The sequence below is a fragment of the Lampris incognitus genome, chromosome 1, assembly GCF_029633865.1.
Source record: "Lampris incognitus isolate fLamInc1 chromosome 1, fLamInc1.hap2, whole genome shotgun sequence".
NCBI lineage: Eukaryota > Metazoa > Chordata > Actinopteri > Lampriformes > Lampridae > Lampris > Lampris incognitus.
Window position 1 is genome coordinate 139125632 of NC_079211.1, and position 12660 is coordinate 139138291.

A 12660-nucleotide genomic window follows, 5' to 3' on the forward strand; every position below is an offset into this window, starting at 1 on the left:
GCCCGAACTCGCAGCCCTCCGTTTAGCAGCCGCTAACCTTGTGGTTACGTTATCCACAATCAAACATCAGCTTCTCATCCCCACTTCCGCCGCCTTCCTAAATTGGCCGCCATGCCCCCCCCCCGTAGTCACAGAAGTCCCGCCCTCTGCAACCGTTCCTCTCCTTCCGATAGGCCCACAGTTCCTGACAGTCACCGATTGGCCAATGAAGTGCCCACCCATCACCGGAGGCAATTAATTAAACCCTCTACAAGCCGGTCAGTGCCATGTGCCTCGCCACTTTCGCGATGTGTTTCAGTTAACTGTCCATCCGTAATGATCCGCTGATGGAGATGGAAGTGTTTTTGGCACTCACGACTTTTTTGTAAAAATAAAAACGTTGATTAAAAACGTTGTACAAATTGTTATGGAAACGGTGGGATGATGACAGAAAGTGTGATGGCAGATGTAATGTCCGTATACGCCTTGTCTTACTGACATAAGAATAATTCAAGAATGAGCCGACTTCGTAGGTTCTTAAATGTGTAGCTTTTACTAGCGTTTCGTTCATCATACAACCTTAATAACATGCGCGTCTAACTTCCTGTATCCGTCACACGCACTGCACGTACACCCGTGAGTAGGTCAAGTTAAACACGTGACAGGACCTTCAAAATAATAACATCTTTCATTCATTACATCTCCCCCTCTAAGATGATTTTCTAACCTGTATATCACCCCCCTTTTCACAAAAAAAATAAAAAATTCCCCACAGTACACAAGTCCATACGCCTCACAAATCCAGCCGGATTGCTGGCTTGCTCACCCTGCCAGAGCGAGTAACATATGGTGTGGAAGTTGGCATTTCTGCTGCTCGGGACTCATCCGTGTTTCCACTCTACCCTGGAGTGACATGGTCAGGATCCCTGCTGACAAAGGTGAGTGTTTTGGGTGTGGCCAACAGGTGGCGCCTGTTCCTTCTATAATGTTCACCTTGAGCTGTCTCCACTATGTAGGATCTGGGATTGGAGCTCTGACTGTGAACAACTGCTGGCATTGTCCATGTTTTCTGTCCATCAAGTTTGTGCCGACTTCGTAGGTTCTTAACTGTGTAGCTTTTACTAGCGTTTCGTTCATCATACAACCTTCATAACATGCGCGTCTCACTTACTGTATCCGTCACACGCACTGCACGTACACCCGTGAGTAGGTCAAGTTAAACACGTGACAGGACCTTCAAAATAATAACATCTTTCATTCATTACAGCAGAAGTAATGTGTATTGAGTACAAGTTGCCTACTGTATAGAGTACATCTCAAGACGTACCCTTTCAAACTGGCGTATTCAGTCTGATCCACGCTTCGCTGCTTTCTGTGCAGATGATGATTTTATATTTATCTGTTGTATTAACTTTTTACTGTCTAACCTGCTTTGTTTTGATTTTAGGATGTCTGATACAGTGCTACTTGGGTTTTTTTTTGGTTTTTTTTATTGTGTTCTGTAAACCCAGCCACTGAGGATGCACAAGCCAGTGCATCCTTAGTGCCGGTCCCAAGCCCGGACAAATGGGGAGGGTTGCGTCAGGAAGGGCATCTGGCGTAAAATCTTTGCCAAATCAAATATGCGGATCATAAATAAGACTTACATACCGGATCGGTCGAGGCCCGGGTTACCAACGACCGCCACCGGTACTGTTAACCAGCAGGGTGTCGGTGGAAACTATGCTACTGTTGGGCGAAGGAGAAGGAGAGGGGGAAAGCCTGTCCAGAGGAAGCTAGAGAGGAGGAAGGGTAGGCATGTAGAGGTGAGAGTTGGAACTTTGAATGTTGGCACTATGACTGGTAAAGGGAGAGAGCTGGCTGACATGATGGAAAGAAGAAAGGTAGGCATACTGTGTGTGCAAGAGACCAGGTGGAAGGGGAGTAAGGCCAGGAGTATCGGAGGTGGGTTCAAACTCTTCTACCATGGTGTGAATGGGAGGAGTAATGGGGTAGGGGTAATTCTGAAGGAAGAGTATGTCAAGAGCGTGCTGGAGGTGAAGAGAGTGTCAGACAGAGTGATGAGTATGAAGCTGGAAATTGAAGGTTTATTGCTGAATGTTATCAGCGCATATGCCCCGCAAGTTGGGTGTGAGATGGATGAAAAAGAAGAATTCTGGAGTGAGTTGGACGACATGGTGGAGAGGGTACCCAAGGAGGAGAGAGTGGTGATTGGAGCGGACTTCAATGGGCATGTTGGTGAAGGGAACAGAGGTGATGAGGAGGTGATGGGAAGGTATGGAGTCAAGAAGAGAAATGTGGAAGGACAGATGGTGGTCGATTTTGCGAAAAGGATGAAAATGGCTGTGGTGAATACATATTTTAAGAAGAGGGAGGAACACAGGGTGACGTACAAGAGTGGAGGAAAGTGCACACAGGTGGACTATATCTTATGTAGAAGGCGCCATCTAAAAGGGATTGGAGACTGCAAGGTGGTGACAGGGGAGAACGTAGCTAGGCAGCATCGGATGGTGGTCTGTAGGATGACTTTGGAGACCAAGAAGAGGAAGCGAGTGAAGACACAGCCGAAGATCAAATGGTGGAAGTTGAAGAAGGAAGACTGTTGTGTGGAGTTCAGGCAGGAGTTAAGACAGGCACTGGGTGGTAGTGAAGAGTTGCCAGATGGCTGGGCAACCACTGCAGAAATAGTGAGGGAGACAGCTAGGAAGGTACTTGGTGTGTCATCAGGACAGAGCAAGGAAGACAAGGAGACTTGGTGGTGGAATGAGGAAGTACAGCAAATTATACAGAGGAAAAGGTTGGCAAAGAAGAAGTGGGATAGTAAGAGAGATGAAGAAAGTAGACAGGCGTACAAGGAGATGCAGCATAAAGCAAAGAGAGAGGTGGCAAAGGCAAAGGAAAAGGCGTATGGTGAGTTGTATGACAGATTAGACACTAAGGAAGGAGAAAAGGACTTGTACCGATTGGCTAGACAGAGGGACCAAGCTGCAAAGGATGTGCAGCAAGTTAGGGCGATCAAGGATTGAGATGGAAATGTGCTGACAAGCGAGGAGAGTGTGCTAAGAAGGTGGAAGGAATACTTTGAGGGGCTGATGAATGAAGAAAATGAGAGAGAGAGAAGGTTGGATGATGTGGGGATAGTGAATCAGGAAGTTCAGCGGATTAGCAAGGAGGAAGTGAGGGCAGCTATGAAGAGGATGAAGAATGGAAGGGCAGTTGGTCCTGATGACATACCTGTGGAGGCATGGAGATGTTTAGGAGAGATGGCAGTGGAGTTTTTAACTAGATTGTTCGACACAATCCTGGAAAGTGAGAGGATGCCTGAGGAGTGGAGAAGAAGCATACTGGTACCGATTTTCAAGAACAAGGGCGATGTGCAGAACTGTAACAACTACAGAGGTATAAAGTTGATCAGCCACAGCATGAAGATTTGGGAAAGAGTAATAGAAGCTAGGTTAAGAGGAGAGGTGATGATCAGCGAGCAGCAGTATGGTTTCATGCCACGAAAGAGCACCACAGATGCAATGTTTGCTTTGAGAATGTTGATTGAGAAGTATAGAGAAGGCCAGAAAGAGTTGCATTGTGTCTTTGTAGATTTAGAGAAAGCTTATGACAGAGTGCCGAGAGAGGAGGTGTGGTATTGTATGAGGAAGTCAGGAGTTGCAGAGAAGTATGTAGGAGTGGTGCAGGATACGTATGAGGGAAGTGTGACAATGGTGAGGTGTGCGGTTGGAATGACAGATGGGTTCAAGGTGGAGGTGGGATTACATCAAGGATCGGCTCTGAGCCCTTTCTTGTTTGCAATGGTGATGGACAGGTTGACGGACAAGATCAGGCAGGAGTCTCCATGGACGATGATGTTCGCGGATGACAGTGTGATCTGTAGCGAGAGTAGGGTGCAGGTTGAGGAGAGCCTGGAGAGGTGGAGGTATGCACTGGAGAGAAGAGGAATGAAAGTCAGTAGGAGCAAGACGGAATACTTATGCGTGAATGAGAGGGAGGACAGTGGAATGGTCAGGATGCAAGGAGTGGAGGTGACAAAGGCATTTGAGTTTAAATACTTGGGGTCAACTGTCCAAAGTAACGGGGAGTGCAGTAGAGAGGTGAAAAAGAGAGTGCAGGCAGGTTGGAGTGGGTGGAGAAGTGTGTCAGGAGTGATTTGCGACAGAAGTGTATCAGCAAGAGTTAAAGGGAAAGTTTACAAGATGGTTGTGAGACCAGCTATGTTATATGGTTTGGAGACAGTGGCACTGACGAAAAGACAGGAGGCGGAGCTGGAGGTGGCAGAGTTGAAGATGCTAAGATTTTCCCTGGGAGTAACGAAGAAGGACAGGATTAGGAACGATTATATTAGAGGGACCGCTCAGGTTGGACGGTTTGGAGACAAAGCAAGAGAGGCAAGATTGAGATGGCTTGGACATGTGTGGAGGAGAGATGCTGGGTATATTGGGAGAAGGATGCTAAATGTGGAGCTGCCAGGGGAGAGGAGAAGAGGAAGGCCAAAGAGGAGGCTTATGGATGTGGTGAGGGAAGACATGCAGGTGGCTGGTGTGACAGAGGAAGACGCAGAAGACAGGAAGAAATGGAAACGGATTATCCGCTGTGGCGACCCCTAACGGGAGCAGCCGAAAGTAGTAGTAGTAGTTATTGTGTTCTGTAAGGTGTCCTCGAGTGCTCTGAAAGGCGCCCACAAATAAAACGTATTATTATTATCATTATTGGTACAGTGGGACTATTAAAGTGGGGAAAATGATATTTGACGACAGCGTGAGCTCTGTTTTCGAGTGTCGTGTTCCTGTACACACTGAATACTCGACCTCATTGAAACAGTTGATTCATTGGGCCACGTCTGGTGAAATCGTTGCAAAAATTTCCCTTTAATGTTTGATACTGCCCACATGACTTGAATACGACTCAGTTTATGAATTCGTCTAATGTGACTTCAGCAGGCCTCGAAGGCGCGACGATATCCAATCCATCCATTATCCAAACCGCTTATCCTGCTCTCAGGGTCGTGGGGATGCTGGAGCCTATCCCAGCAGTCATTGAGTCACACAGCAGCAGGCGGGGAAGACAACAACCTGGACAGGCCGTCAGGCCAACACACACACACACACACACACACACACACACACACACACACACACACACACACACACACACACACACACACACACACACACACACACACACACACACACACACCAACTAGGGAGTCCCTAGGTATTTGCAACCCAAATGACTTTTCATGGCGGCATGGTGGCGCAGTGGTTAGTGCAGTCACCTCACAGCAAGAAGGTCCTGGGTTCGAACCCCAGGGTTGTCCAACGTTGGGGGTTGTCCGGGGTCATCCTCTGTGTGGAGTTTGCATGTTCTCCCCGTGTCTGCGTAGGTTTGCTCCGGGTGGTCTGGTTTCCTGCCACAGTCCAAAGACATGTAGATCAGGTGTGTTGGCCATACTAAATAGTCCCTAGGTGTGAATGTGGGGGCCCTGTGATGGCCTGGCAGTCTGTCCAGGGTGTCTCCCTGCCTGCCGCCCAATGACTACTGGGATAGGCTCCAGCATCCCGCAACCCCAATTGGGATAAGTGGCTTGGATAACGGATGGATGGATGTTTGATACTGCCCACTTGACTTGAATACGACTCAGTTTATGAATTCATCCAATGTGACTTCAGCAGGCCTCGAAGGCTCGACGATATTTGCAACTCAAATGACTTTTCATGAAAAATTTGATACACCATGTGTGGACTTATGTTAACATCTTCATTGTTGTCATGAAACATCTGGACCATATACACTCACCGGCCACTTTATTAGGCACACCTGTCCAACTGCTCGTTAACGCAAATTTCTAATCAGCCAATCACATGGCAGCAACTCAATGCATTTAGGCATGTAGACATGGTCAAGACGATCTGCTGCAGTTCAAACGAGCATCAGAATGGGGAAGAAAGGTGATTTAAGTGACTTTGAACGTGGAATGGTTGTTGGTGCCAGACGGGCTGGTCTGAGTATTTCAGAAACTGCTGATCTACTGGGATTTTCACGCACAACCATCTCTAGGGTTTACAGAGAATGGTCCGAAAAAGAGAAAATATCCAGTGAGCGGCAGTTCTGTGCGCGAAAATGCCTTGTTGATGCCAGAGGTCAGAGGAGAATGGCCAGACTGGTTCGAGCTGACAGAAAGGCAACAGTAACTCAAATAACCACTCATTACAACCGAGGTATGCAGAAGAGCATCTCTGAACGCACAACACGTCGAACCTTGAGGCAGATGGGCTACAGCAGCAGAAGACCACACCGGGTGCCACTCCTGTCAGCTAAGAGCAGGAAACTGAGGCTACAATTCGCACAGGCTCACCAAAATTGGACAACAGAAGATTGGAAAAACGTTGCCTGGTCTGATGAGTCTCGATTTCTGCTGTGACATTCGGATGGTAGGGTCAGAATTTGGCGTCAACAACATGAAAGCATGGATCCATCCTGCCTTGTATCAACGGTTCAGGCTGGTGGTGGTGGTGTAATGGTGTGGGGGATATTTTCTTGGCACACTTTGGGCCCCTTAGTACCAATTGAGCATCGTGTCAACGCCACAGCCTACCTGAGTATTGTTGCTGACCATGTCCATCCCTTTATGACCACAGTGTTCCCATCTTCTGATGGCTACTTCCAGCAGGATAACGCGCCATGTCATAAAGCTCGAATCATCTCAGACTGGTTTCTTGAACATGATAATGAGTTCACTGTACTCAAATGGCCTCCACAGTCACCAGATCTCAATCCAATAGAGCACCTTTGGGATGTGGTGGACTGGGAGATTCGCATCATGGATGTGCAGCCGACAAATCTGCAGCAACTGCGTGATGCTATCATGTCAATATGGACCAAACTCTCTGAGGAATGTTTCCAGTACCTTGTTGAATCTATGCCACGAAGGATTAAGGCAGTTCTGAAGGCAAAAGGGGGTCCAACCCGGTACTAGCAAGGTGTACCTAATAAAGTGGCCAGTGAGTGTAGGTACCTGCATGACTCCTATCACAGCATCACCACCCCCCCCCACCGCCCATCAACTCCTCCATCACCTGCAAGCAGAGTATCATCTCAATGAGATGGTGAGACGCCAACTTGCTTTTCTGGTGTCCGCTGGGCAACAGCTGAGCCCTGGAGGGGATATCTCCACCTAATAATGCATCCCGTATTGTTTTGGACAAACAACATTTTGGGACTTTTCATCCCAAGTTTTTTGGGGGGTTTTTTCCACTACCATTCAACACTGCCAGCATGTCTCCACTCTGAATTGGCAACCTACGGAGTTGTGCCTGTGTCGAAATGGTTTACAATTGGTTGACACCCAAGCAGATATAACAACACAAATACGCTCTTACTGCAAGATTTTCAAATATATGTGTAGCCCCTGTGAGAGTTTCGATGATCTTTTCCATACACGAGGAACTCAAATAATTTCTGTGAGTGTTTCAGGAAACCCATATCGTAATAACGCCAGGTTGGATACCACGATCTTAAGTCAATTATATAATTAGTACACAGATTACTCATAGCAGTGACTCCCCAATCTAGACATGAGAGAGGAGCAGGGTGAGTTTATCTGTAGATTAGTCTGGTCCCTGGATTAGTGGTCCGGATTATGTCCACTTTAATGGATGAGAAAGAACACAGGGATAATAAAGCACACTTTACCACAGACCTCGGCACGGGGAGTCACTGCTGACATTGAAGCAGACAGGAGATGGGGACAAACCCATTTGGAGCTGACAGTTTACACACATGAGCTTGAGAGAAGTGGTTAGTCGAGTCATTTTCTAATTGGTATGTCTTATTTACTTTAGACCTCGGGATGTACGAGAGACACCGCACAGGAAAGAAAGGCTGTTCTGACTCCAAGTGTCTCCGTCCACTAATCTGATGTAGAGCCTAGCATCAAAAGTCACAACGCGTGGGTTTTATTTGAGTTTGTTTAATCAAATTTTTTTCTTTCAAATGGAAAAGCATTCCGTTCATTCCTCGTGCGTGAGAAAATGGATAAGCTAACGATACTGTCACGAAACACAAATACGGCTCCAAAAACCCTTTCCCGTCGGCTTTCAGTCCCTCATCCGTTTCTGTTAAGGGGGAACTTGCGCTGGACTCGAGTGACAGATGTGATGGATTGGGTGAGGCCGCATAAATGGGTGTGATAATGAATGGATGCTCCGTCTGTTCGCTTGCCGGGGAGCAGAATCAGGCCAACACCGAGTTAAGACGGAGCGACAGCAACTGGTGGGCTCTGTCTAACACAGATGGAGGGGAGACGACCGTTTCCCCTCCATACTCTCCACTGGGGTAAAGGTGTCGCCCCCACTGATGGATGTGCAGAATGGCGTTAGGTAGCAGCGGCCAAGATGCTGGAGAGAGAGAGAGAGAGAGAGAGAGAGAGAGAGAGAGAGAGAGAGAGAGAGAGAGAGAGAGAGAGAGAGAGAGAGAGAGAGAGAGAGAGAGAGAGAGAGAGAGAGAGAGAGAGAGAGAGAGAGAGAGAGAGAGAGAGAGAGAGAGAGAGAGAGAGAGAGAGAGAGAGAGAGATGGGTTTCATACACACCTTTTTGGTGACTTGGCCAATACACTGGTCTTATTTCTTGATAATCAGACGGCCAATTAACTTGTGTAGCATGGGAGGGGGGGTATAATGAGATTAAGCACCGAGAGAGAAACATATAGTGGTGAATGACAACTGACCACGTGTGTGTGTGTGTGTGTGTGTGTGTGTGTGTGTGTGTGTGTGTGTGTGTGAAGGGTGGATGTGTTTAAAACCTGGAGTGATGGAGAATGAAAAAAGGGGGGGTCTATGTGCAGCAGGGTTGCATAATAAGCGAATGCGGATCAGAGCCATCACACTGCCGGTCGCCGAGGTGTTACGGAGCACCGCGGCGTGTTGCCATTTTGTCCGTCGTCTTCGCGGACGTAGTGTGTATTATCACACATCCACGGGCGTCTTCCTCCGCCACCGGCGTTCCGCTGCACGTCGCTTTTTAAGCCGAAAGCTCCTCCGCCGTTCGCAGCCCGGGAGGCGCTCTCCGTCCTTTTCTCCTCCACACAGCAGATCCTCCCTCCTCCGTCTCAGGGGGCTTGTCTATTATTAAAAGCTTTTAAATGGAGCAGCGTCTGGGCCGGATGCCAGGTCCAAAGTCCCGTTTCCAAGGGAAACGTGTTATACCTGCTCCGCGCACCCCCCCCCCCCGCCCCTCCTCCGAGGCTCGTGTTTCAAACCTGTCTCGCGACCTCACACGCTTACAACGCTGCCTTTTAGCTAAAAGCTTTCTGCGCTGCCAATGGAGTGGAAGCGAGGGGGAGGGCGACAGAGAGGCAGAGGGGGGGAGCAGATGGGAGTGGCTAGAGGACGGGAGAGGGAGGGAAAACGAAGGGCCTCCTTCTCCGTTGCCGGGGCAACTTGACATCACGGTGACGAAAACCGCCACTAAAAGCTTTTAACCGGATCCCTCTCCTGCCTTAGGCCCCATTTTGAGTCCTCTTTCAGGCAGGCTAGGGGGGGAGTGACCCAGGCAGAACGGTGTGTGCCTGTTTCTAGAGCTTATATGAGTCAAGAGAGCACAGAAAGAAAGAAAAGAAGGCTTTCAAATTTATCAGCTAGAGATTTCTCTCTTTTTTTGTGAACTAAGCCAGCACAGGGGCTAAGAGAAGTGTTTCAAAATGGCTTCAGACGACAGTTTCAGCTACCTAGTGGCGGGCCACAGCGAAAAGCACAGAAGGGCCCGAAACTGGACCGATGGTGAAATGAAGGCCCTCCTTTTTGTGTGGGAAGAACATCACAGTGAGCTGAAACTGAGCAAGAGGAATGCCAAGGTCTACGAGAAGATGTCCCAGAGATTTTTTGAGCTGACTGGAGAACAGCGCCACAAAGAGGAGATCAAGATGAAAATCACCAACATGTCTTTCCAGTACAGGTAGGCCACCCTTTTTTTCTGGATCCTGAGTCCTTACATGAACCCATGATATGACTTTTTTTTTTTAGGAATGAAGAAAAGAAATATTTTAAATCCCCAATTCCCGAGACATAAAAACGATTTCATCTCAGAGGCAAACATTAAACAGCATGTCTTTTTGCCCCGACAGGAGATTAAAATGCACCAGCAGTGAGAGCGGGGAGACCCCGGACTGGCCGTACTACAAGGCCATCGAGAAGATTCTCTCCAAGCCACTGGAAAACGGGAGGGTGACCGCTTTTGAGTTTCAAGCTTCCTCCGCAGGTCCCTCCACTTCCTCCCAGTCGACAGAGGCCATCATGCTCCAACCGGAGGGGAGGGTGATGGGCTTTCTGCCGGAATACACGGGCTCCTCTGATGAGATAGAGATGAAACAGGAGGTGGACGACTCTCTGAGCTCTGACAGTGTGCACTCACTGGGATCCAGGTAATGGCAACCAGTCCCACAGAGAGAGATGGGAGTGGGTGTGAATGACGGTAGAGGGCAAATACGACACTCACTGATCACTCAAACTTCCTTTAACTTTCCAGGAGGCCTCGTTTGAGACACAGACCTCTGATGTCATCAGATATTAATTCTGGAGGTGCTCCCAAAATAATCATAATCTACAATAATTATAGATAGATAGATAGATAGATAGATAGATAGATAGATAGATAGATAGATAGATAGATAGATAGATAGATAGATAGATAGATAGATAGATAGATAGATAGATAGATAGATAGATAGAAATAGCATAAAACGGACTTGCAGAGTTTTCTTATTTTTACACCTCAGTGTGAGCTGTATTCTGCAGGAATGTTATTACTAAAACCAGAAAATGGCACTGATCCCAGGAGGAAGAAAAAAAACCCTGATTGCTCTTTCAGTCACCTGTCACTTCCAATTTGTTGTTTGGAGCAGCTGTGGATCATATACATAATACATCACAGATGCAACTCTTCTAGTTTTCATGACATGTCTGTGTTTGGCAGAAAGTTGACTGGGATATCCTGTAGTCTATAGAAATAAAATATTTGATTGACTTTAATTACATCGCTCATCCCCCATTTAATACAGAAATGTGTGCTGCCCACCAACCATTGCATCTCTGCTTTTAATCTCCAGCTCCCATCCAACTCCAGCCAAGAAGAAGCGGGTGGACATCAAGCTGTTGTCCATGAAGAGGAAAAAGCTGAAGGTGATGCAGACCATGCTGCAAGAGCAGCGCAGAGCGAGCCGGGCCGTGGAGGAGATGTGCAGGGAGGTGCGCCGGGCCATGCAACAACAGAACTTCCTGCAGGTCCAGTGTCTTCAGCTGCAGGAACGTATGATGAACCTACTGGAGAAGATGATCCAGCCTCCCACCACCCCTGCAACCTCGTGGGTTCAGAGCGGGCACAAAGACTCTGGGAAGGCATGAAAGGTCAGAGGGTTCAAATCGGGTCCACCATAGTCTGGCTGTGCGTGTAACGCACTTGAACCAGATACTGGATGTTTAGTTTAAATTTGAGTTGCACATCAAAAACTTTTTTAATACTCATGATGCTGTGAGATTGGTCAGCATAGAGAGTGGGTAGAGCATGACTCTGAAGCATTTTGTTATTGATGTTTCTCAAGGATTCAGCAACCTCATTCAATGAAAAAAAAATTAACGGGAGCTGCTGAGAAGCCCAGCAACCTATACCCAATGCCTATTCCCATGCCTTTACTCTAAAAAAGGATTCTACCCAAGTAGAAGTCTGGATTATAGCACAAGAAGCAGTCATAACAGTCCCTTTGTCTTGATAATTATACTTTCCATTTGCAAACTGCTCATTCATAACTGGAGATGAGTCGCACAAAGTCTGACCTGTTTCTTGACTCTATTTTTGCTTTGTCGTAATAAATTACAATATGGAAAATTTACAGCCGGAAACATGGATGGTGGTGGGCTTGTAAACTGTAAAATCGTGCAAATTGAGTTAGTTGGTTAAATTGGAATAAACTATCAGACTCACTAGGCCCCATAAAGGTTCTTGAGAAATTGGAGGGGAGCAAAAATGACAAACTATATTGTGTGTGTATATACTATATATATATATCTCTCTATATATATGTGTGTATATATGTATTTGATTAATAGGAAAAGTAATGATTTTCAGCTTTCTGTGATGTCATTCCTTTGCCTTCTGACAGTTGTCTACAATAATAAAGATTCAGTACTTCCTTCCATTTATGAGAAAATAGTTTGTTAGACCCTTTGATCTACGATATCATACTGATGTAGTGTGTGCAGCACCATGCACAATGACCTGGAAGAGAAAGAAAATGGGACTGGGACTGTGGCCATGATACAAATCTGAAATTAAAAAATATATTTCCTGGTTTTAGGATACCAACCACAGCATAAAATGAAGCTAACACACAGTACAGTCTGTTCTCAAGCTGCATACTGCGACAGTTAAATTAAAGTTGCATTTCAGTTGCGCAAATAAAGAGAAAATGCAAGGCAGAAGCCATTACAGTGTAAAGTATAAAGGCATGGCCCTTCTTCCCACCTGGTTTTCATCACTTTAATTTGTGATAAATAAATAAAAATGTACTGTTCTTGTTTGAACTGCAGCTGCATTAAACTGTAATGGTATGCCTTAATTTCTGCTCCTTTGTTGTGTTTTGCCCACAGCTGTTAGTCGACATTTTGTGAAGCACATCTGTTAT

General features: G+C 46.8%; 1 protein-coding gene across 1 annotated transcript; it reads left to right on the top strand.

Annotated features, from left to right (window-relative positions):
- Nucleotides 1–9518: 9518 nt before the first annotated feature.
- Nucleotides 9519–12440, top strand: LOC130123274 (myb/SANT-like DNA-binding domain-containing protein 1). The gene is made up of 3 exons (XM_056292431.1): nucleotides 9519–9938; nucleotides 10108–10404; nucleotides 11089–12440. Exons 1-3 carry the CDS (start codon nucleotides 9685–9687, stop codon nucleotides 11381–11383), a joined length of 846 nt encoding a protein of 281 aa, XP_056148406.1. The 5' UTR covers nucleotides 9519–9684; the 3' UTR covers nucleotides 11384–12440.
- Nucleotides 12441–12660: the final 220 nt, after the last annotated feature.